This window comes from Oncorhynchus tshawytscha, linkage group LG06 (assembly GCF_018296145.1).
Source record: "Oncorhynchus tshawytscha isolate Ot180627B linkage group LG06, Otsh_v2.0, whole genome shotgun sequence".
Lineage (NCBI taxonomy): Eukaryota > Metazoa > Chordata > Actinopteri > Salmoniformes > Salmonidae > Oncorhynchus > Oncorhynchus tshawytscha.
In genome coordinates, this window is record NC_056434.1 from 28,125,410 (window position 1) to 28,141,195 (window position 15,786).

Sequence of the window (15,786 nt, forward strand, 5' to 3'; positions counted from 1 at the left end):
TTGTTACATTACAGTCGTAATTCTACAATTGATCACTTTCAGCAATCTACACACAATACACCATAATAACAAAATGAAACAGTTTTTTTTAGAAATGTTTGCGAATATATTAAAAAGAAAAAACAGAAATACCTTATTTACATAAGTATTCAGACTCAAAATTGAGCTCAGGTGCATCCTGTTTCCATTGATCATCCTTCAGATGTTTCTACAACTTGATTGGAGTCCACCTGTGGTCAAGTGAATTGATTGGACATGATTTGGAAAGGCACACACCTGTCTATATAAGGTCCCACAGTTGACAGTGCATGTCAGAGCAAAAACCAAGCCATGATGTCGAAGGGATTGTCCGCAGAGCTCCGAGACAGGATTATGTCGAGGCACAGATCTAGGGAAGGGTACCAAAAAAATTCTGCTGCATTGAAGGTCCCCAAGAACACTGTGGCCTCCATCATTCTTAAATGGAAGAAGTTTAGAACCACCAAGGATCTTCCGAGAGGTGGCCGTCTGGCCAAACTGAGCAATCGGGGGAGAAGGGCCTTGGTCAGGGAGGTGACCAAGAACCGATGGATATTCTGACAGAGTTCCTCTGTGGAGATGGGAGAACCTGTGGAGATGGGAGAACCTTCCAGAAGGATAACCATCTCTGCAGCACTCCACCAATCAGGCCTGTATGGTACAGTGGCCAGACGGAAACCACTCCTCAGTAAAAGGCGCATGACAGCCAAAAGGCAACTAAAGACTCTCAGACCATGAGAAACCAGATTTTCTGGTCTGATATAACCAAGATTGAACTCTTTGGCCTGACTGTCAAGCGTCACTTCTGACGGAGTAAAGCTGGTACCATCTCTACAGTGAAACATGGTGTTGGCAGCATCATGCTGTGGGGATGTTTTTCAGTGGCAGGGACTGGGAGACTAGGCAGAATTGAGGCAAAGATGAATGGAGCAAAGTACAGAGAGATCCTTGATGAAAACCTGCTCCAGAGCGCTCAGGACCTCAAAATTGATTGGGGCAAAGGTTCACCTTCCAACAGGACAACGACCCAACAGGACAAATCCAAGACAATGCAGGAGTGGCTTTGGGTCTCTTAATGCCCTTGAGGGGCCCAGCCAGAGCCCGGACTTGAACCCGATCGAACATCTCTGGAAAGACCTGAAAATAGTTGTGCAGCAATGCTCCCCATCCAACCTAACAGAGATTAAGAGGATCTGTGGAGAAGAATGGGGAAAATTCCCTAAATATAGGTGTGCCAAGCTTGTAGCGACATACCCAAGAAGACTCAATGCTATAATCGCTGTCAAAGGTGCTTCAACAAAGTACTGAGTAAAGGGTCTGAATACTTATGCATATGTGATATTTCCGTTTTTTAGTTTTAAGAAATTAGCTAGAATTTCTAAAAACCTGTTTTTGCTTTGTCGTTATCGGTTATTGTGTGTAGATTGATGAATTAAAAAAACAATCCAATCAATTTTAGAACAAGGCTGTAACGTAACAAAATGTGGAAAAAGTCAGGTGGCCTGAATACTTTCCGAAGGCACCGTAAATATTTAAAGAGTAAACTCAGCTTGTGTACATATATAGTTTACAACAGCCATTAATTCCATCAACTCTTTAAGGACTCTAACCTGCAGTACTTATATATAGCTTGGCAAGCCCTGTCCTGGTCCTTGATGCCACCCTAGGCAGACAAAACAAATTGCCACTTTCCTCCCACGCAAAACTAGAATAGTGTAGCTTACACTATTGGCTCGCCATATCATTTTATGAATGCCCATCCATGTGGTCGGCCTACCGTTTGTAAAACAAGCAGTTGCATTGGGTTTATTAGTCCTGATTCCTATGACTAATCATTTTGTCTATTTAGGCTCTGCATCAGCTACCCAACCTTATCAGGAGTTATCCTGAATCTACAGTGCCTTCAGAAAGTTTTCACACACCTTAACAGGCATCCTTCTCAACTCAGTTGTCAGAGAGGAAGGAAGCCGCTTAGGGATTTCTCCATGAGGCCATTGGTGACTAAAACAGTTACAGAGTTTAATGGCTGTGATAGGAGAAAACTGAGGATGGATCAACAACATTGTAGTTACTCCACAATACTAACATAAATGACAGAGTGAAAAGATGGAAGCTTGTACAGAATACAAATACTCCAAAACATGCATCCTGTTTGCAGTAAGGCACTAAACTACAAAAACTGTGGCAAAGAAATGTACTTTGTCCTGAATACAAAGCTTTATGTTTGGGGAAAATCCAACACAACACATCACTGAGTACCGCTCTTCATATTTTCAAGCATGGTGGTAGGTGGTAGCTGCATCATGTTATGGGTATACTTGTTTATGGGTGTGCTTATTTTCGGCAAGGACTAGGGCGTTTTTCTAGGATAAAAATAAACGGAAAAGAGCTAAGTACTGGCAAAATCCTAGATTTCCAAAATCCTGCTTTCCAACAGACACTGGAAGACAAATTCACCTTTCAGCAGGACAATAACCTAAAACACAAGGCCAAATGTACACTTAGTGTAGAAAACGTTAGGTACACCATAATATTCAGTTGCACCCCCTTTTGCCCTCGGAACAGCCTCAATTCGTCGGAACATGGACTCTACAAGGTTTCAAGCGTTCCACAGGGATGCTGGCCCATGTTGAGTCCAATGCTTCCCAAGGTTGTGTCAAGTTGTTTGGATGTATTTTGGGTTGTGGACCATTTTTGATACACACTGGAAACAGTTCAGTGTAATAAATAAAAAAACAGCAGCGTTGCAGTTCTTGACACACTCAAACCGGTGAGCCTGGCACATACTACCATACCTCGTTCAAAGGCACTTAAATCTTGTTCCTTTCCCATTCATCCTATTTTTTAAATGTATTTAACCTTTATTTAAATAGGCAAGTCAATTAAGAACACATTCTTATTTACAATGACGGCCTACCCTGGCCAAACCCGGATGACGCTGGGCCAATTGTGTGCCGTCCTATGGGACTCCCAATCACGGACGGATGTGATACAACCTGGATGGCACACATACACAATCCATGTCTCAATTGTCTCAAGGCTTAGAAATCCTTAATTTTCACTGATTGAAGTGGATTTAACAAGTGACATCAATAAAGTATCATAGCTTTCACCTGGGTTCACCTGGTCAGTCTATGTCATGGAAAGAGCAGGTGTTCCTAAGGTTTTGTACATTCACATGAGTTACTTACCAAGACGACATTGAAAGTTCCCGAGTGGCCTAGTTACAACTAACTTGACACAGCTTGAAGAATTTAAAAAATAATGTGCAAATATTGTACAATCCAGTTGTGCAAAGCTCTTAGAGGCTTACCCAGAAAGACTCACAGCTTTCTAACATGTATTGACTCAGAGGTGTGAATAGATATGTAAAAGAGATATTTCTGCATTTAATTTTCAATCAATTTGACAAAATGTCTAAAAACATGTTCAAATCCCCGAGCTGACAAGGTACAAATCTGTCGTTCTGCCCCTGAACAGGCAGTTAACCCACTGTTCCTAGGCCGTCATTGAAAATAAGAATTTGTTCTTAACTGACTTGCCTAGTTAAATAAAGGTAAATATATATATATATATATATATATATTGAATTCAGGCAGTAACACAACAAAGAGGGTATGAATACACAATAAGGGGCATGAATACTTTCTTAAGGCACTGTATTTGCAAAGAGAATCCATGTGTTTACAGGAAATGCAGAAGTATTTTATTTTTTCGCTATTATGCAGCTTGTCATAAATTTAGGAATACAAACTTAAAATCACTGATTATCATGACAATTTAGCCCAGAGGGTGAAACTCCCGGACAGCAGTTGTGAGTAGCTTGATTTTTCCTTCCATATTCTCCATTTTACTTGGACCCGTCCTGTTTTAGGATATATTGTTTGATATAGGATATATTGATTGATACAGCATATATTGTAGATATGTCATCTTCACATTGAAGTACATGTTTTTATTTGATTGAGTGCCAGGTTAGGCTAATTGATCTGAGAAACGTGCATGATGTAACATGTGTCTCATGACAGGCTACAGAAAACGCCACATACCCATTCTACCATAGGCTATAGGATACGTGATTTATGTTCGATCATTTTTTGACGAAACAATGATGGAACGCTGCAGCGGTGTGTCTCTCCAACAGCACCCTGGAGAGACGCACTGGGCATGGACATGCTAAATATTTTGCGCCCCTGCCTTTGACAAAGTGGGCACTGCTTGTCACGGGGTGGTATCAACGCTCACCTAAATAGCCCATATGCCACTGGGTGAGAGAGATTGTCTTTGTTTTTTGGGAAGAATTATGTGAGGTGTTGTCTTGGTCAGTTTAGCTTGGAATTTGCTGCCCTCGTCAATCTGCCGTGCTAGGCAGTTGCCTAATCCTGCCTAATGGGCGGGCTGGCCCTGTAGCTTGGCTCCATTAATTACAAGGACTGTAAACTGCACAGTATGCCCTGGAGAAAGAGGGCAGTGGTGAGAGCTGATACATAAAACAGCAGTTGTTCATTATAATGAGGAGAGGTAACTAGCTGCTGGCTTTGCGTCGTTGGATGCCCTGGAGCTCAGAGCTACAGAGTAGAATCATTAGGTTGAACCCAGACACAATGCTAATTAGAAGCCAGGAACAAACAGAATATGGAAGTAAAGCTCTGAAACGACAGGCTATATATAGCCCCTATCTGAGCTGCTGCCACACTAACACATTAGTTTACCACACACATCTACTGTAACTCCCAGTCCTATCTGCAGCACATGGGCTTTACTTTAGATTACTGGTGGAAAGAGGAGCTTTCAGCCCCCCTATTGCTAGTATTTGTCTATAAGAACGAACATCAGTAGGCTCAGCTCCAAAGAAAAGTTTTCTGGTGTTGGATGAGGTGAGTCCCCACCTTGCAATGTAAACCACATTGAAAACTCATGCAAATTAATAATACATATAGTAGTACAGACAGGACAAACAAGCAAGACAGACATCTAATAGCGTAGCATACCGGGTTGACACTCACCTTCTTGGTGAAGTCCATGGCTCTGAGGATGGACAGGTTCAGAGTCTCCAGGGAGGCCAGTACACCCTCATAGTCACCCATGTGTTTGACAAAGTAGTCTGGAAGGACAGGGGAAAAGACAGAGGTAAGAGGGGTACACACTAGAGCCCGACCGAAATATCGGTTTACAGATATTATCGGCTGACATTGGCCTTTTACTGCTATATTGGTTTACCGATATTATCGGCTGACATTGGCCTTTTACTGCTATATCGGTTTACCGATATTATCGGCTGACATTGGCCTTTTACTGCTATATCGGTTTACCGATATTATCGGCTGACATTGGCCTTTTACTGCTATATCGGTATCAGATGGTAATTCCACAATAGCCGGTATTCAATAAAAAGGATGAAAAAAGGGAATCTCAATCTTATCTGAACACTTTCTGCAGTTCTCATGATGTGTCATTATTGTCACAATGTATGAAATCAACATTTGAAGCATAGTTATTGGACAATTGCTCTTTTGGATGAGAATTTTTGAGAATTCAGTGTGGGAAAATGACATTTTTTAATTTCCCCAATCTAAAATAGTATATCGGCAGATTTATCGGTAAATTGTGTCCCCCCAAAAATCGGAATCATATCGGATCCCAAAAAACATATAGGTCGGGCTCTAGTACACACAAATACAAATGCATACAGGCACACACACACTTAAGAGACTACCAACTAGCTACGTGATTAATCAAGTCTTCGTTTGAATACTACAAAATCAGATATTCTACTGGGAAGTTTGGGATTATTGTGAAGCCAGAAAACTATACATGGCATATTGACTTCACAGATTGATTTGGTCATACATTCACATATACAATACGTCCAAAGACACACACAAACACAAGTAAAGCTCACAAATACACACACAGATTAATCTGTTAATACTTACCACAGAGTTCCTTAGTGTCAACATTACTAACACACCACAGGTTAGTTAGGAGCAGCACAGGGAGAGAGAGAGAGAGAGAGAGAGAGAGAGAGGGAAAAGGCAGTGGGAGAATGTGGTAAGACACAGGCAAGGCTGGCATGCAACACAACATGATCTATAACCATCTATATCTATATTGCTCCATCAGGGGGGAGCAGCAGGTCCACAATAATTTGACAAAACCCTAACCTAAATCTGTTCTCATGAATTCAGCTTCAGGTTATTAAATCTTTATTCGTTTTGTATCTTATTATTCTTTGGCATAGAAGATGCTGCTATAAATCACTGATAAAAAAAAATCTCTACAAAGGCACAGTGTAGGAACCAGATTGATGAGGAGCAGGAATAAGGAGAACAGTTCATCTTTGCTTGCTGTGGTCTGGGCAGTCGATAAATCAGATTGGCATTAAATATCGTTAGGTTCTTATTTTCCAGAGTAAATAACTCACGGACACTAGAGAAGCTTAACCAAGTTGAATTATTCCCAAAGGGTCGACACAGCTGTATTCAGACATCACATTTCACACAAGCACTGATATTTAACCCTTTCTCCTAGGCTGAGTCTCCTCCTCCACACTGAACAGCCAATGCATCTCTGTTGCTAGACAGAACCTTAGTGATATCTGTTCTTCCTCACTTCATCTGACCTGACCTCTACCCCAAAGTGATCACTCCTCCCCAACTCCTCCTCCCCAACTCAAGGCTGTCATGGTTATTGATACCAGACTGTGTCTCTTCTCTTCCCAGAGGATCCCTGATGGCTAACAATCACATATCCTGACATAATGTAAACGTTATGCATCACCCTCTGTTCCTCAGTGACATTGTTTGTTTCTAAGATCTCCACCCGTCTCCCTTACACATTCCAAAGACATCTGACTCCTACAGATAACCATTAACTTCTGATGTAATAACCATTCACTATCATCCCTCAGATACCATACTTCTGATCTATCATCTCTCTAGTATAGCAATGTTCAAAGTTTACCCAGAATCCAACAATATCAAATGCTTACATTGTAATTTAACGTTTTAAACAGGCCAATCAATTATCTCCCAACAGTAACTGGTTATACTTCTGAGTAACGAAGGGAAAGAAAACCTTTGGATAAAATCAAAATATATATGACATAAAAAGCATTTATTCATGATTAAAGAGAAATTGAGTGGAACAATCTTTTTTTCAATCAAATATTCTAAAGAGAGAACGCATTTAGTGTCTGAAAATAACAAGGCTGATGACATGGACGGTCAGGAGTACTGTAAAATGCCAGCCGGAAGGACAGTGAAAGAAGGTGAAAGAGAAAAAGGAAGGAGGGAGGAGATAAGAGGATGAGACCACAGGTAACACAGGAACTGGAGGACTGTCCTTACTCTGCAATTCTTTCATCATCCTCTCTCTCTCTTCCCTGGTGTTTCATCTTTCTCTTCATCATTCTCTTTTTCACTTTTTAATCTAGAGGTGTCATCAACAAAGGCCTGTCAGCTAAAGGTCACACCAAATCATATCAAAAGATCTTGAAAAGGTGGATATGACATTTATGAGTACAGATAAATTGTATACTTTGCAAGCAAACATATACACACACACACTCTCAGACCAGTGACATTTCCCCCTAAATGTAACACACTTTATTAGAACAGTCCTGATCATAACTAGAAAGCAGATTATGATCTACATATTGAAGATAATATAGATAGATAACACATACTATTTGAGATAGATCATGTAAAAACATAGTGCATACTGTCTGACATACTCTAGGGTTATTCAAAGGGTTCTCCTATGGGGACAGCCAAAGAACCCTTTTAGGTTCTAGATAGCACTTTTGTTTCTAAGAGTGACCCCATCCACCCAATTCCACCCTACTACTGTCATCCCTGTCCTATTCCTTTTTCCCTCTCATCTCCTCTCCTCTCTGTTCCCTCCCCTCCTCCCTTCTGCTCCTTGCTAAGGCATTGTTCACGGCTGGCTGTGCTGGTTCATTATTTAATGAGAGGGAAGCGCTAGACCTGGCAAACAGGGACTTGAGCTCAGCAGCTGCACTCGTCTCCTCCCTTTTACATAATTCAATCTGAAATGTGATTAAAGACAATGCACACAGTGGAGCAGCATACCCTCCTGAGGCAGCCTGACACTGAGCGGGGGAGAAATGTGGCAAAATACACACAGGCAGGGCTGGCCTACTAAACAGTACTGCATATATAATATATACACACCCCGGTAGGATAGATCCATTTGCTCACATATGCAGACACAAACACACACGCACATACACATGCCCACATGCACACATGCACATCCTCTTTAGCCCTTATGTTAGTGAATAGGCTAAGAGGGACATAAAAAGAGAAAAGAGGGACATAAAGGTCCTGGGATGTCTCAGCTATGGACAAAAGTAGACCGAAACTAGAGGATGACTTGTGATCGTTTCATATATCTCAATGCTATCTCCTCCCTGAACTCCAGACCCAAATGGGCAGGTCAATACCTCTGCTTCAGCAGTGTGATGATGCTCTCACCTTGTGTTATCTGAGTCAATGGAGTGAAACAGATTTTCCAGCTCCTCCTCATTCAGCGTTCCGTCGGAGAAGAACGCCTGGAACTCGTCCAGAGACAGCTTCCCATCATCTGCAGGAGAAGAGGAGAAGAGGAGAGGTGGAGACATCCATCAGGTTAACAGCGGATATAAATCATGCAGCTACACACCATGATCACCGTCATTACCACTAGGCTCATTGTGATAATATGTATACACACAGTGATCAATGAACATGGTCTTTATCATGATATCATCATCGCCATTATCACCGGAATCATTACCAACAATGTCATAATAGCCATAATCATCATCGCCATAATAATGATAATCATCATCATCGTCATCTTCCTCCTCCGCATCGTGATATATCACAATCACCCTGCAGTCTTCCATCAATTCTGAACCATTATAGATTATGGTAAAGAATTTACACAATGCTCTGGGCATTTGCAAGCAGTAAGATCAACAAAGTGAAAATCATTTGAGAGGCCACCACTTGCAGAGCTTTTGTTACAGACCGGTCAGCTCTCTGCGGATCAGTAATTATTGATTCCAGAATGATGTACTACAAGGCCTGAACAGGTATCTGGACCTGGAGAGAGCTGGCTCCTGATCCATCAGGCTCCCACTGAGCCACTCTGGACTCAGTGAGAGGCCCTGCACCCAAGATCAGAAGTAGAATTAGACTAAGATCCCAGAACCAGGCCAGGTCCTAGCCCTCAAACTTAGCCCTCGGGCCCAACCCCAGGAACCAGACTCCAGGCCCAGCCCAAGGAACCAGACTCCAGGCCCAGCCCCAGGAACCAGACTCCAGGCCCAGCCCCAGGAACCAGACTCCAGGCCCAGCCCCAGCCAGGAGAACTCCAGTCAGCATTATTAGGACTACAGGAGTCTGTGGAGCCATGCTGTGGCCGGGCGCACCACGCCCTTGAAGCTGTTCAACTGGACTTTTGGCTATTGGAGCCATTGTAGGCTCTAATCTCCAGTGTAAGAAAATGACTAACGTGCAAGCCAAAATAAAGAGAGTGGTTTTCGTTATTGCCACCTAACAGAACTATTGGGACATTGAAATGGAAAAGCTTTTGAACCTGGTCCTATTAAAACTGGTCCTCATTCTTGGCTGCAGCAGCATGTTCCTCTCTCTCTTTCTCCCTCCATCTCTCTCTTATCATCTCTTTATTTCTGCCCTCCTCTCTATCCTATTGATATCCCTCCCCTGTTCTTTCTCTTCTCTCTACCTTCATCATTGCTCTTTCTGTCCCCCTCTCCTCTCCTCTCCTCTCTCCACTGTCACTGTCATTTATCTCTTATTTGCGCCTGAGAGACAGGCATAGGCACTTAAGAGCTGAGTGAACTGCTGGAACAGAGAAGAAACATCTTTCTACTAAACACAGGCTCATCTCCACCTCTCTTCTGTGTCCCCCTGTCTTACCCTGTTTCCATATGAGGCAGTAGAGTCTCAGAACAGCACAACTGTACCAGCAGTTAATTAAACACTGACCCACTTTTACCGCAGTACTCCCACTAAGGAATACCATGCGCATGAAGAAGCACGCCAGCCCAGCCCTATCTTCTCCAAATTAGAGTGTGCTGGAGGATATGGCCACTACTGCTGCTCAGTGGGTACAGTGGGATATGGGCTGGACATCAGGTTCTGATGTGGGCAGATCTCTGGTTCCAGTGTTATCTCTGTTCACCAACGGGAAAGGGAATAACATTCTCTGTGTTCCAGGCTGATAGGTGGACTATAACCCATACAGTATGCAAGCATCAGGATCTGATAAAGACACAGTATAAACCCCAAACTGCATGAAAAGCTCTGCTCAGATGGTCACATTTTTCCGATAGAGTTCAGATTAGATTCAAAGCAATGAAAAGACCTCAGATCCAGTGGTGTTATTTTGTAATAAAATGTGATGTGCGTGTGGGGAAGAAGTGTGGGGAGTTAGTGAGGACAGACAGGGGTACATCAGACAGATGGGAACGGTTCTGCTAATGTGTCTGAGTGGGCAGACGCAATACGGATGATACTATGCAGACCTCGCTGCTACAGATAAAAGGGATGCAATTAGCACTTTTACTTCCAGCAGGGCTCTCACATCCTGCACTCTTCTAAGAATAAGAACAGACATAGACTCTGTATTTCATTTCTATCCTTTATCATATAATTGTTGGGGTGCTGGGCTTCCTGGTTGTCATGGCAACCAGACTCCATGTACATCTCTCCCCTTTTCCTCTATTCGCCATCTTCCTCATTTCTAATGACCCAATCCAGGAATAGGGTGTAGAGACCCATTTCCAGTGACCCATCTTTTCTCTCTTTACAATTCCTTTTTTAGTCCTAGACTAATAAAGGACCTTTTTACAGCTTTTATCTCCTGCCTGAGATGGTCTGTGCCATCAATTCAGAACAGGAGAATAGCCCCCTGCCAAGCAAGATTACCACACACAGGAATATCTTCCTCTGATGGATTGACGTGACACTTCATTAGAGACAAAGCTGTGGTTGGGAGTGTCTGAAAGTGAAGGTGTGTGTGTGTGTGTGTGTGTGTGTGTGTGTGTGTGTGTGTGTGTGTGTGTGTGTGTGTGTGTGTGTGTGTGTGTGTGTGACAGATTAATCAACGGTAGCTAAGATGGGGAGAGGCCTGTCCGTGATAAAGTGCTGCTCTGCTTTCTTGACATCACACCTGGACTACTGCCCAGTTATATGGTGAAGTGCCACAAAGCAAGACATCGGCAAATTACAGTCAGAACAGGGCATCACGGCTGGCCCTTAAATGTACACCGAGGGCTAATATCAATAACACGTATGTCAATCTCTCCTGGCTCAAAGAAGAGAAGAGAGTGACTGCATCACTACTTGTCTTTGTGAGAGGTGTTGACATGTTGAAAGCAGCAAGCTGTCTGTTCAAACGACTAGCACACAGCTCAGACACCCGTACCTTACCCCACAAGAGCTGACACCAGGGGTTTCTTCACAGTCCGGAACAGACTCTGGGAAATGCACAGTACTACATAGAGCCCCGACTACATGGAACTCTTCCACATGAAGTAACTTGAAGTTACTCTTCCACATGAAGTAACAGAGAGAGAGAGAGAGAGAGAGAGAGTCTGAAAATGATAGTGTGTGTGCACGCACAACGAGGACCGGCCCCACACAGAGCCAGTGCCGGTCCCAGAGACCTGTTTTGTCTGATAAATGAGGAACACAAGTGGCTTTCACAAGGCTGTCAGCTTTCCTTATTGCCGTCCATCAAATCAGCACAGCCAAACCTGCCCTGTCTGCCACGATAAAGAAATACACCAAACTCCTCGCAGGACAGATGCTCACCAACAGATGTTACCACATAAAATAATTTAGCGTAGGGGTGTGAAGCATACATCAACATACTGTATCATTAGTGGTTTTATTAAGTGTTGATACTGCAGACTCCTACAGTACAGAGCTTGGTAGAGACAGAGATTGAGTTATCTATAGTATAAGTCCCATGTCTCCTCTGAGTGGCTACCATCTGTCATGATGGGAACAGGGGGGAGCGCAACCCTCATTACTGCATCCCATCCCTACCCTGCATCATTATGATCAGCAGCGTCACTGACAGGATCAATTCATTAACAATAACCCTATATTATTCAGATGTAATCTACACTACCCCTACTACATGTTCTCAGAGTGGCCTGGATGAGGCTGTGGTGAACGGATTAAACTGAACACCTCTGAACAGTAGCACACAACACAGGCAACCTGCCAATAGAAGCTGAGCACACACAGCTCTCCTAACCAATCGGATCCTAATATACTTACTAAGAAGTCAAACCAATCAATTCGCAACATACAAAATCAGTCACCCCCAAAATCATAACAAAGGACACTGTGCTCAGACTTCCGATGGGAAATTTAACATGATCAAAGACAATAACTTAACTTACCTTAACTTACCTCATTTGCACTCACTGTATATAGACTTTTTGCTTTCTTTTGTTCTACTGTATTATTGACTGTGTGTTTAGTTTATTCCATGTGTAACTCTGTGTTGTTGTATGTGTCGAATTGCTACACTTTATCTTGGCCAGGTCGCAGTTGCAAATGAGAACTTGTTCTCAACTAGTCTACCTGGTTAAATAAAGGTGAAATAATAAAAAATAAAAAAAATGATCCAGTACATTAAGGCTTTTTATGGAGATATGATGGGTGAAGAAGCTTTAATAAATGATCACCATTTCCTCTTATTCAGCGGCTAAGAGCTGATTCAAATGGCACAGACTTTCATGTAATCATCATCAATCAAGTAGATCAACAAGAGTCACTGCCCAGTACAAATTGTGCATGTGTGCACACGCGCAGCGTATGTGTGTATGTGCATGCAAATATCCATAATGCTGTTTTAAGTAATTATGCTTTATAGTAAAAAATAGCAATGTGTCAAGTTGATGAAGATTCATGCAGCGATGGGAGAAGGACTCTGATGGTTCCTAACTCCATTCCATGGTCAGGGAAGATTTCATTTTCACGAATGATGTCTCATGGTCATTATGGTCAGTTATAATGTCTCATGGTCAATAATGTGGCTTTACAGTGCATTCGGAAAGTATTCAGACCCCTTCACTTTTTCCACATATTGTTACGTTACAGCCTCATTCTAAAACTGATTAAATTGTTGTTTTTTTCACTCATCAATCTACACACAATGACAAAGTAAAAACAGGTTTTAAAATGTTTTCCTCCAGATGTGATGCTTGGCATTAAGGCCAAAGAGTTCGATCTTGGTTTCATCAGACCAGAGAATCTTGTTTCTCATGGTCTGAGAGTCCTTTAGGTGCCTTTTGGAAAACTTCAAGCCTTTTACTGAGGAGTGGCTTCAGTCTGGCTTCCACTCTACCATAAAGGCCTGATTGGTGCAGTGATGCAGATGGTTGTCCTTCTGGAAGGTTCTCCCATCTCCACAGAGGAACTCTGGAGCTCTGTCAAAGTGACCATCGGGTTCTTGGTCATCTCCCTGACCAAGGCCCTTCTCCCCCGATTGCTCATTTTGGCCGGGCAGCCAGCTCTAGGAAGAGTCTTGGTGGTTCCAAACTTCTTCCATTTAAGAATGATGGAAGCCACTGTGTTCTTGAGGACCTTCAATGCTGCACAACGCATCACCGGGGGCAAACTACCTTCCCTCCAGGACACCTACACCACCCGATGTCACAGGAAGGCCATAAAGATCATCAAGGACAACAACCACCCAAGCCACTGCCTGTTCACCCCGCTATCATCCAGAAGGCGAGGTCAGTACAGGTGCATCAAAGCAGGGGACCGAGAGACTGAAAAACAGCTTCTATCTCAAGGCCATCAGACTGTTAAACAGCCACCACTAACATTGAGTGGCTGCTGCCATACATGTAAAAAATGTATCACTAGCCAATTTAAACAATGCCACTTAATATAATGTTTACATACCCTACATTACTCATCTCATAAGTATATGTATATACTGTACTCTATACCAACTACTGCATCTTGACATCTTTATGTAATACATGTATCACTAGCCACTTTAAACAATGCCACTTAATATAATGTTTACATACCCTACATTACTCATCTCATATGTATATACTGTACTCGATACCATCTACTGCATCTTGCCTATGCCGTTCTGTACCATCACTCATTCATATATCTTTATGTACATATTCTTCATCCCTTTACACTTGTGTGTATAAGGTAGCTGTTGTGAAATTGTTAGGTTAGATTACTCGTTGGTTATTACTGCATTGTCGGAACTAGAAGCACAAGCATTTCACTACACTTGCATTAACATCTGCTAACCATGTGTATGTGACAAATAAAATTGGATTTGATTTGATTTGCTGCAGAAATGTTTTTGTACCCTTCCCCAGATCTGTTCCTCGACAAAATCCTTTCTCCGAGCTCTACGGACAATTCCTTCGACCTCATGGCTTGGTTTTTGTTCTGACATAGACTGACAACTGTGGGACCTTATATAGACAGGTGTGTGCCTTTCCAAATCATGTCTAATCAATTGAATTTACCACAGGTGGACTCCAATCAATCAATGTCAAGGATGATCAATGGAAACAGGATGCACCTGAGCTCAATTTCCAGTCTCCTAGCAAAAGATCTAAATACTTACTGTATGTAAATAAGGTACTTCTGTTTTGAATTTTCTATAAATGAGCAACAACAAAAAATGTGTTGTGTTTTGTCATTATGGGGTTTTATGTGTAGATTGATGAGGATTTTCTTTTAAGTTGATCCATTTTAGAATAAGGTTGTGACGTCTCAAAATGTGGAAAAAGTCAAGCGGTCTGAATGCACTGTATGTTGAGTAATTATGTTATATATTTAATAATATAATATAGAATGTTGAGGGCACAAAGGAGGTCGTATGGTGGTAGTTTTGCTGCATTATGGTCGTTTGCTGTTAAAAAACGTATTTCACAACCAGAAGGTTTTTTTCCTCCGCAGGTTAAATTAAGTCTCTAAATGGCCTTTAGAATTGGCAATATGGAGGCATCTAATATTGTACTAGAAATGACACTTGGAAGTTGGAACATTACAGACCAAGGAGGGGGTAAAAGACAGAAAAAGAAGAAAGGAGGAGGGGGGTGTAAATGGAGAGAATTTGAATAGCCCATCAATACACTGGACTGTAGACAATAATAACATCCCACGTTCTACTCCCACTCACTCAGAGGAGCACTAATCTAATAAGACACTTTTATTTCCTCAGAGGATGAAACATTTTCAATTATTTTTTGGTTCATGCTGTGCGGTGAAAATCCTTAGTCTGTGAAGTAGTGAAAGCATTTGAATACATTGGACTGGACATGCACTTTGAAACCAACAGACATGAAGAAAAATCCCTGGAAGGAACCATTTAATTAAACCAGGCTACTGTTCAATGGCAGGTCTTCCATGAGGCAAGGGGAAGGATCGTTACACGGTTAATGAACATTCTGAATAAAACAATGTAGGATGTGCTACTCAATCAGCAGATACAAACCTCTATGGAGATATAATACACATGAGATAAGGCCAGGATCTGACCTTGGATTGGATTTTCATTTCATTAAAGCATTCAGCCATCTGGAGATACAGTATGCAATTTTAGAGGGATGAATGTGACACCATGGTAACAGCGAGCTGAATGGCCTCATGGGAGAAGAAGGATTCCAGAGTGCTGTAACTAGGGGCAACTGGGCACTGGGAGGTTGGTGGGGAGTGGACATTCTAATAAAGT

At 42.2% G+C, this 15,786-nt stretch overlaps 1 protein-coding gene across 2 annotated transcripts in view; it reads right to left on the reverse strand.

Annotated features, from left to right (window-relative positions):
- necab2 (N-terminal EF-hand calcium binding protein 2) overlaps positions 1-15,786 on the reverse strand; it is a 125,916-nt gene that overhangs the window by 74,197 nt on the left and 35,933 nt on the right. For both annotated transcript variants that reach the window (XM_024423517.1, XM_024423516.2), the window contains exons 3-5: positions 8,517-8,625; positions 5,955-5,980; positions 5,025-5,122 (exon numbers count right to left, since the gene is read on the reverse strand). In XM_024423517.1, coding sequence (XP_024279285.1) covers positions 5,025-5,122; positions 5,955-5,980; positions 8,517-8,625 — 233 coding nt within the window. The remainder of the gene's footprint in view (positions 1-5,024; positions 5,123-5,954; positions 5,981-8,516; positions 8,626-15,786) is intronic.